At 46.9% G+C, this 14,234-nt stretch overlaps 1 protein-coding gene across 3 annotated transcripts in view; it reads left to right on the forward strand.

Annotated features, from left to right (window-relative positions):
• The window catches only part of ptpdc1a (protein tyrosine phosphatase domain containing 1a), a 73,989-nt gene extending 61,337 nt beyond the window's left edge, over positions 1-12,652 (forward strand). For 2 of the 3 annotated variants that reach the window (XM_042324974.1, XM_042324976.1), the window contains 4 exons: positions 697-2,217; positions 2,550-2,735; positions 9,084-9,194; positions 11,806-12,652. In XM_042324974.1, coding sequence (XP_042180908.1) covers positions 697-2,217; positions 2,550-2,735; positions 9,084-9,194; positions 11,806-11,925 — 1,938 coding nt within the window. In that variant the 3' untranslated portion in view covers positions 11,926-12,652. Of the gene's footprint in view, positions 1-696; positions 2,218-2,549; positions 2,736-9,083; positions 9,195-11,532; positions 11,605-11,805 lie in introns of those variants that run through there. The other variant, XM_042324975.1, reaches the window with a different exon arrangement.
• Positions 12,653-14,234: the final 1,582 nt, after the last annotated feature.

Genomic DNA, 14,234 nt, shown 5'->3' on the forward strand with positions numbered 1-14,234 from the left:
GTGCTCGGCCCTCCTTTTCCTGTAGTCCACAATCAGCTCCTTTGAATTGCTGACGTTGAGGGAGAGGTTGTTGTCCTGGCATAGCAAGCTAGTGAGGGGAGGGGCACAGTAGCCAGGTTGAGCACCAGGCAGACCGAGTCAGAACTGTGTACTATGCCTATCTATCAGTATAGGTAGGTTGGCCACCAGGCAGACCTAGTCAGAACTGTGTACTATGCCTATCTATCATCAATCAGAAGCTATATCTTGCAATTTCTTGGCTTGCAATGTTTCACATCTTCAGTAAAGCAGGGCCTATCATCATTAATAGGCTAGGATATTGAGCTGAGCGAGATGCAACGCTCCGCTCTCACACATTCACACACAGTATCTGCGCATGTGCACAGGTTGGCTTCACGCTGTTCACAGCGTGGTAGGCAGGGCACCAAAACAGCAGAGAAGTTGAGACATGCGATTCAATGCTCTTAGTTGTTGAGGGAATTGACCCACTATGCTGTTTACTTTCTGCATCTACATACATTTAAAAAAATACTGCATTTTGTTTAGGGATTTTTCTTAATGTTAAGGATCTCAATTTCGTTTAAATGTTTGCACACCTGATTATGATGATGATATTGTTGTAATTGAAGGTGGTGGATGAGGAGGTGGTGGTGGAGGTTCCAGACCTGACTGTTGATGATGATGATGTGATTGAAGGTGGTGGTAGAGGAGGCGGTGTTGGAGGTTCCAGACCTGACGGCGGAGGTGGAGAAGACAGTGTCCCAGCAGGCCATCCAGCTGCTGGGGAAGGAGATGAGAGGGAAGGGCATCCCTGTGCCTTCACCCCGCCTGCCTTGTCCCCGCCCTGAGACGGCCCTAACCCAGCCTTGTCCCCACCCTGAGACAGCCCTAACCCAGCCTTGTCCCCGCCCTGAGACAGACCTAACCCAGCCTTGTCCCCGCCCTGAGACAGCCCTAACCCAGCCTTGTCCCCACCCTGAGACAGCCCTAACCCAGCCTTGTCCCCGCCCTGAGACAGCCCTAACCCAGCCTTGTCCCCGCCCTGAGACAGCCCTAACCCAGCCTTGTCCCCACCCTGAGACAGCCCTAACCCAGCCTTGTCCCCACCCTGAGACAGCCCTAACCCAGCCTTGTCCCCACCCTGAGACAGCCCTAACCCAGCCTTGTCCCCACCCTGAGACAGCCCTAATCCAGCCTTGTCCCCGCCCTGAGACAGCCCTAATCCAGCCTTGTCCCCGCCCTGAGACAGCCCTAACCCAGCCTTGTCCCCACCCTGAGACAGCCCTAACCCAGCCTTGTCCCCGCCCTGAGACAGCCCTAATCCAGCCTTGTCCCCGCCCTGAGACAGCCCTAACCCACACACTACACATGGAACGACCTCTCACTCCAAACCTCGCACTACTCCAGGAACCATCGTTACTCTTAGAGCCCCCTCTCAGCCCAGCCCTGGCCCACGACCCGGTTCTGTCCAGTGACCAGGAGCTGGACCCTCTGTGGCAGCGGCAGAATGGGGTGGCAGCCTCCCTCCTGAAGCCTCTGCATCCGGGGAAACGCTTGCTGAGTTACAGTGACTCAGCCTTGTATAAGCTAGACCCCAGACGAGACCCAGACCAGGAGCAGAACCAGAACCACATCTGGAGCATCCCTTGCGGCAATCCTCTGACCCAGCACCAGCTAGCCACAGCCTGGGAGCCTCCCACATCCCCTAGCCTCCCTCCACAGCACCACCCCTTCTCCATGGGAGAGCAGACAAGGGAGGAGAGGCGAGGAGGACAGGAAAGGAGTTCTAAGGAGAGTGATCACCACACCCAGAAGAACATGTCTCCTCTCTTCCAGAGACGGAAGCAGCTCTGCGAGGGCCAGCGAAGTCTGTCCTTTGGGTTTGGGGGTAGTCTGTCCAAGCCCTCAGGAGAAGAGCTGTCAGAGGGGAGGCCGTGGAGAGGAGATATGCCTGTGATGAGCCTTACAGGAGGAGAGGAGTCTGTGTGTGGGGTAGACAGGGCTGGAGACAGAGAGGAAAGAGTGAGGGGGAAGGCTGGAGAAAGAGAGGACAGAGAGGAACGGAAGGACAGAGAGGACAGGGAGAGGCTGACAGAGGTCCCTGTCATCACCCTGTATGCTGAGCTGTCCCTGGAAGCCAGACGTCTGCTGGTGGCCAGAGCTCTGGCTTTGGGCCTGAATGATGAAGATCTCCACTACAAGGTCTCAGTGTGGCAGGTAAGACATGACAGTTTGACTGACGTGGCAGGTAAGACATGACAGTTTGACAGATACTATTTGAAATACTTTCAGCGTTTGCTTTAGCCTGCCTGGAGTGCCAGGTTGGTGTGCCAGGCTGACGTGCCAGGTTGGCGTGCCAGGTTGGCGTGCCAGGCTGACGTGCAGGGTTGGCGTGCCAGGCTGACGTGCCAGGTTGGCGTGCCAGGTTGGCACCATTTGAATTGTTCTATTGCTTCCATTGCAATAGGCAGCTCAATGAAACACAGATGAAGTATTTGAACCCAGGTGTGATGTTGACTACTAATACGATAGTGTGTGTGGTCCTGCAGACAGAGCTGAACTCCAGAGAAGGAGCCTGGGAGAGGCTGAGTCTAGAGAGAGACCCTATGGTGCTAGCTGGTCTCATGTGGTCCTGGCTGGAGCAGCTCAAAGAGCCAATCATCTCCTCTCAGGATGTCCAGGCCCTGGGCCAGAAAAACTACAACTCTCAGCATGCACTCAGTTCTCTGGAGAAGGTATGATGATGTCATATACAGTGCCTTCGGAAAGTATTCAGACCATGGCTTTTTCCACATTTTGTTACGTTACAGCCTTATTCTAAAATGGATTAAATAAATAAAAATCTGCACACAATATCCAATAATGATAGTGAAAACAGGTTTAATATATATTTAATATGGGCTGTTGCATGGTTAATGTGGGTTATCACTCATTTAATATGGGCTGTTGCGTATTTAATATGGGCTGTTGCATGGTTAATGTGGGTTATCACTCATTTAATATGGGTTGTTGCGTATTTAATATGGGCTGTTGCATGGTTAATGTGGGGTATCACTCTTTTAATATGGGTTGTTGCGTATTTAATATGGGCTGTTGCATGGTTAATGTGGGTTATCACTCATTTAATATGGGTTATTACGTGGTTGATATAGGTTATCGCATGGTTGATATGGGTTATCACGTGGTTGATATGGGTTGTCATGTGGTTAATATGGGTTATGTGGTTGATATGGGTTGTCACGTGGTTGATATGGGTTGTCACGTGGTTGATATGGGTTGTCACGTGGTTGATATGGGTTGTCACGTGGTCGATGTGGGTTATCACTTAATATGGGTTATCATGGGGGTTATCACGTGGTTGACATGGGTTATCACTTATTTCACATGGGTTATCGCTTGGTTAATATAGGTTACAGCGTGGTTAATATGGGCTACAGCGTGGTTAATATGGGCTACAGCGTGGTTAATATTTATTTTTATTTTTTTATTTTATTTCACCTTTATTTAACCAGGTAGGCTAGTTGAGAACAAGTTCTCATTTACAACTGCGACCTGGCCAAGATAAAGCATAGCAGTGTGAGCAGACAACACAGAGTTACACATGGAATAAACAAATTAACAAGTCAATAACACAGTAGAAAACAAAGGGGGAGTCTATATACAATGTACAATGTGTGCAAAAGGCATGAGGAGGTAGACGAATAGTTACAATTTTGCAGATTAACACTGGAGTGATAAATGATCAGATGGTCATGTACAGGTAGAGATATTGGTGTGCAAAAGAGCAGAAAAGTAAATAAATAAAAACAGTATGGGGATGAGGTAGGTGAAAATGGGTGGGCTATTTACCAATAGACTATGTACAGCTGAAGCGATCGGTTAGCTGCTCAGATAGCTGATGTTTGAAGTTGGTGAGGGAGATAAAAGTCTCCAACTTCAGCGATTTTTGCAATTCGTTCCAGTCACAGGCAGCAGAGTACTGGAACGAAAGGCGCCAAATGAGGTGTTGGCTTTAGGGATGATCAGTGAGATACACCTGCTGGAGCGCGTGCTACGGATGGGTGTTGCCATCGTGACCAGTGAACTGAGATAAGGCGGAGCTTTACCTAGCATGGACTTGTAGATATATGGGGTACAGCGTGGTTAATATGGGCTACAGCGTGGTTAATATGGGGTACAGCGTGGTTAATATGGGGTACAGCGTGGTTAATATGGGGTACAGCGTGGTTAATATGGGGTACAGCGTGGTTAATATGGGGTACAGCGTGGTTGATATGGGCTATAGTGTGGTTGATATGGGCTACAGTGTGGTTGATATGGGTTACAGCATAGTTAATATGGGCTACAGCGTGGTTAATATGGGGTACAGCGTGGTTGATATGGGCTATAGTGTGGTTGATATGGGCTACAGTGTGGTTGATATGGGTTACAGCATAGTTAATATGGGCTACAGTGTGGTTAATATGGGCTACAGTGTGGTTAATATGGGCTACAGCGTGGTTAATATGGGGTACAGTGTGGTTGATATGGGGTACAGCGTGGTTGATATGGGCTACAGTGTGGTTAATATGGGGTACAGCGTGGTTAATATGGGGTACAGCGTGGTTAATATGGGGTACAGCGTGGTTGATATGGGCTACAGCGTGGTTAATATGGGGTACAGCGTGGTTGATATGGGGTACAGCGTGGTTAATATGGGGTACAGCGTGGTTAATATGGGGTACAGCGTGGTTAATATGGGGTACAGCGTGGTTAATATGGGGTACAGCGTGGTTAATATGGGGTACAGCGTGGTTAGTATGGGTTACAGCGTGGTTAATGGGTTACAGCGTGGTTGATATGGGCTACAGCGTGGTTGATATGGGCTACAGCGTGGTTAGTAAGGGCTACAGCGTGGTTAATATGGGCTACAGCGTGGTTAATATGGGCTACAGCGTGGTTGATATGGGCTACAGTGTGGTTGATATGGGCTACAGCGTGGTTGATATGGGTTACAGCGTGGTTGATATGGGCTACAGCGTGGTTGATATGGGTTACAGCGTGGTTGATATGGGCTACAGCGTGGTTGATATGGGCTACAGCGTGGTTGATATGGGCTACAGCGTGGTTGATATGGGCTACAGCGTGGTTGATATGGGCTACAGCGTGGTTGATATGGGCTACAGCGTGGTTGATATGGGTTACAGCGTGGTTGATATGGGTTACAGCGTGGTTGATATGGGCTACAGCGTGGTTGATATGGGTTACAGCGTGGTTAATATGGGCTACAGCGTGGTTGATATGGGCTACAGCGTGGTTAATATGGGCTACAGCGTGGTTGATATGGGCTACAGCGTGGTTGATATGGGTTACAGCGTGGTTGATATGGGCTACAGCGTGGTTGATATGGGTTACAGCGTGGTTGATATGGGTTACAGCGTGGTTGATATGGGTTACAGCGTGGTTGATATGGGTTACAGCGTGGTTGATATGGGCTACAGCGTGGTTGATATGGGCTACAGCGTGGTTGATATGGGTTACAGCGTGGTTGATATGGGTTACAGCGTGGTTGATATGGGCTACAGCGTGGTTGATATGGGTACAGCGTGGTTGATATTTTTTATTTACTTTATTTTACCTTTATTTAACCAGGTAGGCAAGTTGAGAACAAGTTCTCATTTACAATTGCGACCTGGCGAAGATAAAGCAAAGCAGTTCGACAGGTACAACGACACAGAGTTACACATGGAGTAAAACAAACATACAGTCAATAATACAGTATAAACAAGTCTATATACAATGTGAGCAAATGAGGTGAGAAGGGAGGTAAAGGCAAAAAAGGCCATGGTGGCAAAGTAAATACAATATAGCAAGTAAAACACTGGAATGGTAGTTTTGTAATGGAAGAATGTGCAAAGTAGAAATAAAAATAATGGGGTGCAAAGGAGCAAAATAAATAAATTAATTAAATACAGTTGGGAAAGAGGTAGTTGTTTGGGCTAAATTATAGGTGGGCTATGTACAGGTGCAGTAATCTGTGAGCTGCTCTGACAGTTGGTGCTTAAAGCTAGTGAGGTAGATAAGTGTTTCCAGTTTCAGAGATTTTTGTAGTTCGTTCCAGTCATTGGCAGCAGAGAACTGGAAGGAGAGGCGGCTAAAGAAAGAATTGGTTTTGGGGGTGACTAGAGAGATATACCTGCTGGAGCGTGTGCTACAGGTGGGAGATGCTATGGTGACCAGTGAGCTGAGATAAGGGGGACTTTACCTAGCAGGGTCTTGTAGATGACATGGAGCCAGTGGGTTTGGCGACGAGTATGAAGCGAGGGCCAGCCAGCGAGGGCCAGCCAACGAGAGCGTACAGGTCGCAATGGTGGGTAGTATATGGGGCTTTGGTGACAAAACGGATTGCACTGTGATAGACTGCATCCAATTTGTTGAGTAGGGTATTGGAGGCTATTTTGTAAATGACATCGCCAAAGTCGAGGATTGGTAGGATGGTCAGTTTTACAAGGGTATGTTTGGCAGCATGAGTGAAGGATGCTTTGTTGCGAAATAGGAAGCCAATTCTAGATTTAACTTTAGATTGGAGATGTTTGATATGGGTCTGGAAGGAGAGTTTACAGTCTAACCAGACACCTAAGTATTTGTAGTTGTCCACGTATTCTAAGTCAGAGCCGTCCAGAGTAGTGATGTTGGACAGGCGGGTAGGTGCAGGTAGCGATCGGTTGAAGAGCATGCATTTAGTTTTACTTGTATTTAAGAGCAATTGGAGGCCACGGAAGGAGAGTTGTATGGCATTGAAGCTTGCCTGGAGGGTTGTTAACACAGTGTCCAAAGAAGGGCCGGAAGTATACAGAATGGTGTCGTCTGCGTAGAGGTGGATCAGAGACTCACCAGCAGCAAGAGCGACCTCATTGATGTATACAGAGAAGAGAGTCGGTCCAAGAATTGAACCCTGTGGCACCCCCATAGAGACTGCCAGAGGTCCGGACAGCAGACCCTCCGATTTGACACACTGAACTCTATCAGAGAAGTAGTTGGTGAACCAGGCGAGGCAATCATTTGAGAAACCAAGGCTGTCGAGTCTGCCGATGAGGATGTGGTGATTGACAGAGTCGAAAGCCTTGGCCAGATCAATGAATACGGCTGCACAGTAATGTTTCTTATCGATGGCGGTTAAGATATCGTTTAGGACCTTGAGCGTGGCTGAGGTGCACCCATGACCAGCTCTGAAACCAGATTGCATAGCAGAGAAGGTATGGTGGGATTCGAAATGGTCGGTAATCTGTTTGTTGACTTGGCTTTCTAAGACCTTAGAAAGGCAGGGCAGGATGGATATAGGTCTGTAGCAGTTTGGGTCAAGAGTGTCCCCCCCTTTGAAGAGGGGGATGACCGCAGCTGCTTTCCAATCTTTGGGAATCTCAGACGACACGAAAGAGAGGTTGAACAGGCTAGTAATAGGGGTGGCAACAATTTCGGCAGATCATTTTAGAAAGAAAGGGTCCAGATTGTCTAGCCCGGCTGATTTGTAGGGGTCCAGATCTTGCAGCTCTTTCAGTATGGGGTACAGCGTGGTTGATATGGGCTACAGCGTGGTTAATATGGGCTACAGCGTGGTTAGTATGGGGTACAGCGTGGTTAATATGGGGTACAGTGTGGTTAATATGGGGTACAGCGTGGTTAATATGGGTTACAGCGTGGTTAATATGGGGTACAGCGTGGTTAGTATGGGTTACAGCGTGGTTAATATGGGGTACAGCGTGGTTAATATGGGGTACAGCGTGGTTAGTATGGGGTACAGCGTGGTTAATATGGGCTAGAGCGTGGTTAATATGGGGTACAGCGTGGTTGATATGGGTTACAGCGTGGTTATGTATGGGTTACAGCGTGGTTAATATGGGCTACAGCGTGGTTAATATGGGGTACAGTGTGGTTAATATGGGGTACAGCGTGGTTAATATGGGGTACAGCGTGGTTAATATGGGGGGCTACAGCGTGGTTAATATGGGGTACAGAGAGTTTAATATGGGCTACAGCGTGGTTAATATGGGGTAGAGCGTGGTTAATATGGGGTTACAGTGTGGTTGATATGGGGTACAGCGTGGTTAATATGGGGTTACAGCGTGGTTAATATGGGGTACAGCGTGGTTAATATGGGGTTACAGCGTGGTTAATATGGGGTACAGCGTGGTTGAGTATGGGGTACAGCGTGGTTGATATGGGTTACAGCGTGGTTGATATGGGCTACAGCGTGGTTGATATGGGTTACAGAGTGGTTAATATGGGTTACAGCGTGTTGATATGGGCTACAGCGTGGTTGATGGTGGTGATATGGGTTACAGCGTGGTTGATATGGGTTACAGCGTGGTTGATATGGGCTACAGCGTGGTTGATATGGGCTACAGCGTGGTTGATATGGGTTACAGCGTGGTTGATATGGGTTACAGCGTGGTTGATATGGGCTACAGCGTGGTTGATATGGGCTACAGCGTGGTTGATATGGGTTACAGCGTGGTTGATATGGGTTACAGAGAGGTTAATATGGGCTACAGCGTGGTTGATATGGGTTACAGCGTGGTTGATATGGGTTACAGCGTGGTTGATATGGGCTACAGCGTGGTTGATATGGGTTACAGCGTGGTTGATATGGGCTACAGCGTGGTTAATATGGGTTGTCGCGTAGTTAGTATGGGCTGCCGCGTGGTTGGTGTGGCTTATCACATAGAGTGTGTAAACCGTAGAATTAATAACAAATAATACATGCTATGCATTTAGCAGACTGATTTAATAATGGATACATATATTTTACGTATGGGTGGTCGTTGGAGTGGAACCCACTACCCTGGCGTGACAAGCGCAGTGCTCTACCAACGGAGCTACAAAGGAACAGGTTATTGTGTGGTTAAGGTAACCGTTCCTCTATACCTTCCTTCCCGGGTCAGGTGATATATATATATATAATCAAATTTAAATTTTCCAGTAACATTCCCCAAATTCTTTGATTTTTCAGAATTTCCCAGGTGGGAAATAAACAGGAAATCCAGATTCCTCCAAGCAGGAATTTTGGAACCCTAATTCTATGTCTGTTGTTCCCTCTCCTCCAGGGCCACAGACTGACACTGCTCTGCATCCTGGACTGTGCTGCTCATCTGCTGGCCTTACCTGACAAGGAGGAAGCTGACTTCCTCAATCACACCATCAAGGTGTTCACTAAGGTCAGTACTGGACAGAAGGACATCCCTGTTATTCAGAATAAGAAAGCCATTTGCGTGTTCTAAATGCCACCCTGTTCTCTACATAGTGCACTACTTTAGACCAGAGCCCTGTGGGTCCTGAGCTGAATACCCATACTAACATACTGTCACCCAGAGCCCTGTGGGTCCTGAGCTGAATACCCATACTAACATACTGTCACCCAGAGCCCTGTGGGTCCTGAGCTGAATACCCATACTAACATACTGTCACCCAGAGCCCTGTGGGTCCTGAGCTGAATACCCATACTAACATACTGTCACCCAGAGCCCTGTGGGTCCTGAGCTGAATACCCATACTAACATACTGTCACCCAGAGCCCTGTGGGTCCTGAGCTGAATACCCATACTAACATACTGTCACCCAGAGCCCTGTGGGTCCTGAGCTGAATACCCATACTAACATACTGTCACCCAGAGCCCTGTGGGTCCTGAGCTGAATACCCATACTAACATACTGTCACCCAGAGCCCTGTGGGTCCTGAGCTGAATACCCATACTAACATACTGTCACCCAGAGCCCTGTGGGTCCTGAGCTGAATACCCATACTAACATACTGTCACCCAGAGCCCTGTGGGTCCTGAGCTGAATACCCATACTAACATACTGTCACCCAGAGCCCTGTGGGTCCTGAGCTGAATACCCATACTAACATACTGTCACCCAGAGCCCTGTGGGTCCTGAGCTGAATACCCATACTAACATACTGTCACCCAGAGCCCTGTGGGTCCTGAGCTGAATACCCATACTAACATACTGTCACCCAGAGCCCTGTGGGTCCTGAGCTGAATACCCATACTAACATACTGTCACCCAGAGCCCTGTGGGTCCTGAGCTGAATACCAATACTAACATACTGTCACCCAGAGCCCTGTGGGTCCTGAGCTGAATACCCATACTAACATACTGTCACCCAGAGCCCTGTGGGTCCTGAGCTGAATACCCATACTAACATACTGTCACCCAGAGCCCTGTGGGTCCTGAGCTGAATACCCATACTAACATACTGTCACCCAGAGCCCTGTGGGTCCTGAGCTGAATACCCATACTAACATACTGTCACCCAGAGCCCTGTGGGTCCTGAGCTGAATACCCATACTAACATACTGTCACCCAGAGCCCTGTGGGTCCTGAGCTGAATACCCATACTAACATACTGTCACCCAGAGCCCTGTGGGTCCTGAGCTGAATACCCATACTAACATACTGTCACCCAGAGCCCTGTGGGTCCTGAGCTGAATACCCCCTACTAACATACTGTCACCCAGAGCCCTGTGGGTCCTGAGCTGAATACCCATACTAACATACTGTCACCCAGAGCCCTGTGGGTCCTGGTCAAAGGTACACACTAAATAGGGAATAGGGTGCTGTTTGGAACATATCCATTACTAGCATTGGTGTGATGATCCCCTAGAGTGACCATGTTCATTATGTCTTATCCCTCAGATCTCCTCAGAGTGACCATGTTCTATGTCTTATCCCTCAGATCCCCTAGTGTGACCATGTTCATTATGTCTTATCCCTCAGATCCCCTAGAGTGACCATGTTCATTATGTCTTATCCCTCAGATCTCCTCAGAGTGACCATGTTCATTATGTCTTATCCCTCAGATCTCCTCAGAGTGACCATGTTCTATGTCTTATCCCTCAGATCCCCTAGAGTGACCATGTTCATTATGTCTTATCCCTCAGATCCCCTAGAGTGACCATGTTCATTATGTCTTATCCCTCAGATCTCCTCAGAGTGACCATGTTCATTATGTCTTATCCCTCAGATCTCCTCAGAGTGACCATGTTCTACGTCTTATCCCTCAGATCTCCTCAGAGTGACCATGTTCTATGTCTTATCCCTCAGATCCCCTAGTGTGACCATGTTCATTATGTCTTATCCCTCAGATCCCCTAGAGTGACCATGTTCATTATGTCTTATCCCTCAGATCTCCTCAGTGACCATGTTCATTATGTCTTATCCCTCAGATCTCCTCAGAGTGACCATGTTCTATGTCTTATCCCTCAGATCTCCTCAGAGTGACCATGTTCTATGTCTTATCCCTCAGATCTCCTCAGAGTGACCATGTTCTATGTCTTATTTTTTTATATATTTATTTTACCTTTATTTTACTAGGCAAGTCAGTTAAGAACAAATTCTTATTTTCAATGACGGCCTAGGAACAGTGGGTTAACTGCCTGTTCAGGGGCAGAACAACAGATTTGTACCTTGTCAGCTGGGGGGCTTGCAACCTTCCGGTTACTAGTCCAACACTCTAACCACTAGGCTACCCTGCCGCCCCGTATCTCCCAGATCTCCTCAGAGAGTGACCATGTTCTATGTCTTATCTCCCAGATCTCCTCAGAGTGACCATGTTCTATGTCTTATCTCCCAGATCTCCTCAGAGAGTGACCATGTTCTATGTCTTATCTCCCAGATCTCCTCAGAGTGACCATGTTCTATGTCTTATCTCCCAGATCTCCTCAGAGTGACCATGTGATCTGGGATCTCCTCAGAGTGACCATGTTCTATGTCTTATCTCCCAGATCTCCTCAGAGTGACCGTGTTCTATGTCTTATCTCCCAGATCTCCTCAGAGAGTGACCATGTTCTACACCAGACACTGATGGCCACCCTGACTCCCATCCTGCATCAGTTGAGAGACAGAGCTGAGGAGGAGATGGAGTCGACCAACCACTCCTCCTGATGTTCCCTTGGACCTCTTCTCTACCCCCACCCCCCCTGTTCTTCGCTTCTAGTTTAACCCAGCTCTGTTTTGACCAGCTAACCTCCTCCCGCCTCTCCTCCCCTTCTTTCTCTCTCCTGGCCCAACGTTAAAGGAAAACTCCACCCAAAACTATCTTTTGGTATTTGTTTCATTAGTCATTAGTCCATTAGTCCACATTATGCGTTATATGGGGATGATTTCTGCATTTTGAAAGTTACATAACTTAAAAACTTGATTGCTGACAAGCAAAACCGTTTGGGACTATGTCAACACTGGACTAATGAAACAAATACCAAAAGATAGTTTTTATGTGGAGTTTTCCATTAAGCTCTGTCCTGACTAGCTAACGGACGATAGTGCTGCTGTGCTGCGTTCCCTACTGTTACCAAGCTTTAGATGAAATAATTATGATGTTGTATGACAACGTGATGTGATTTCAGCATCAAGGTTTGTTTTTGTTTGTTTTTAGCTATTTCTTACTGTTAGTTTTTTTAAATGTAAAACTGCCATACTGTGTTAATGTGCCAGGTGATGTTTCAGCTACATGACTTAGTGTTCTGATCTCATCCATCTACTACTGTAGGTGTTGCTGTGGAAACGGATGGTAGTCCCAAATAGCACCCTATTCCCTATATAGTGCACTACTTTAGACCAGGGCCCTATTCCCTATATAGTGCACTACTTTAGACCAGGGCCCTATTCCATATATAGTGCACTACTTTAGACCAGGGCCCTATTCCCTATATAGTGCACTACTTTAGACCAGGGCCCTATTCCCTATATAGTGCACTACTTTAGACCAGGGCCCTATTGCCTATATAGTGCACTACTTTAGACCAGGGCCCTATTCCCTATATAGTGCACTACTTTAGACCAGGGCCCTTTTCCCTATATAGTGCACTACTTTAGACCAGAGCCCAATGGGTCATTGTCAAGAGTATGTAGTGCACTATATAGGGAATAGGGTCCTGGTCTAAAGTAGTGCACTATATAGGGAATAGGGTGTTGGTCGGTACGTTGGTTTTTGTCAGCATTGACTGGAAAGGGAATCCTGATGAAATGAATGTAAATGTTATTTTATTTCAGTGAAGAATTGAACTTCTGCTTTGCTCAGCTGAAGAAGAGGAAAAAAATAAAAACTTGATTTAATTTGAACCAAAATATATTTTCACTGTCTAAAACTAATGTCTTATTTATTGAACTTCTCACTTGATTAGAAAAACATGATGAAACAGGATGTCCCAAATAGCACCCTATTGCCTATATAGTGCACTACTTTAGACCAGGGCCCTATTCCCTATATAGTGCACTACTTTAGACCAGAGCCCTATTCCCTATATAGTGCACTACTTTAGACCAGAGTCCTATTCCCTATATAGTGCACTACTTTAGACCAGGACCCTATTCCCTATATAGTGCACTACTTTAGACCAGGGTCCTATTCCCTATATAGTGCACTACTTTAGACCAGGCCCCTATTCCCTATATAGTGCACTACTTTAGACCAGAGTCCTATTCCCTATATAGTGCACTACGTTAGACCAGAGTCCTATTCCCTATATAGTGCACTACTTTAGACCAGAGTCCTATTCCCTATATAGTGCACTACGTTAGACCAGAGTCCTATTCCCTATATAGTGCACTACGTTAGACCAGAGTCCTATTCCCTATATTGTGCTGTGGGCTCTAGTCAGAAGTAGTGCACTATATAGGGAATAGAGTGCCATTTGGGATGCAAGCCGACAAAATGCAGAACTTGATATGTTAATTAGTAAATTGCTTGGCTAGATTAAAATGCAACTGGAAATGCTCTTTCTATCGTAAGTAATGCAAACTAGCTGGTCACAGGAATTGTCCTTTTAAAGCAATACTGTAATTTTTGTCCTCATCTTAAATAATACACCAAAAACACCTGACTGAGACATGAGAAAACATTGTACTGTATAAAAGGTCATTCCCACTGGGCATAGACGTAATCAACGTTGATTCAACCAGTGTGTTCCCAGTGGGTTAGGACGACTTCATCAAAACCTGCCTCCAACCACCTCTGCATTTAAACGCTCTCTGCCTCAACTACTATAATGGCCTGATAGGGGATCTATAATGTCACTGTGTTTATTAGTTAACTACTATAATGGCCTGATAGGGGATCTATAATGTTACTGTGCTTATTAGTTAACTACTATAATGGCCTGATATGGGATCTATAATGTCACTGTGTTTATTAGTTAACTACTATAATGGCCTGATATGGGGATCTATAATGTCACTGTGTTTATTAGTTAACT

This window comes from Oncorhynchus tshawytscha, linkage group LG07 (assembly GCF_018296145.1).
Source record: "Oncorhynchus tshawytscha isolate Ot180627B linkage group LG07, Otsh_v2.0, whole genome shotgun sequence".
Classification (NCBI taxonomy): Eukaryota; Metazoa; Chordata; class Actinopteri; order Salmoniformes; family Salmonidae; genus Oncorhynchus; species Oncorhynchus tshawytscha.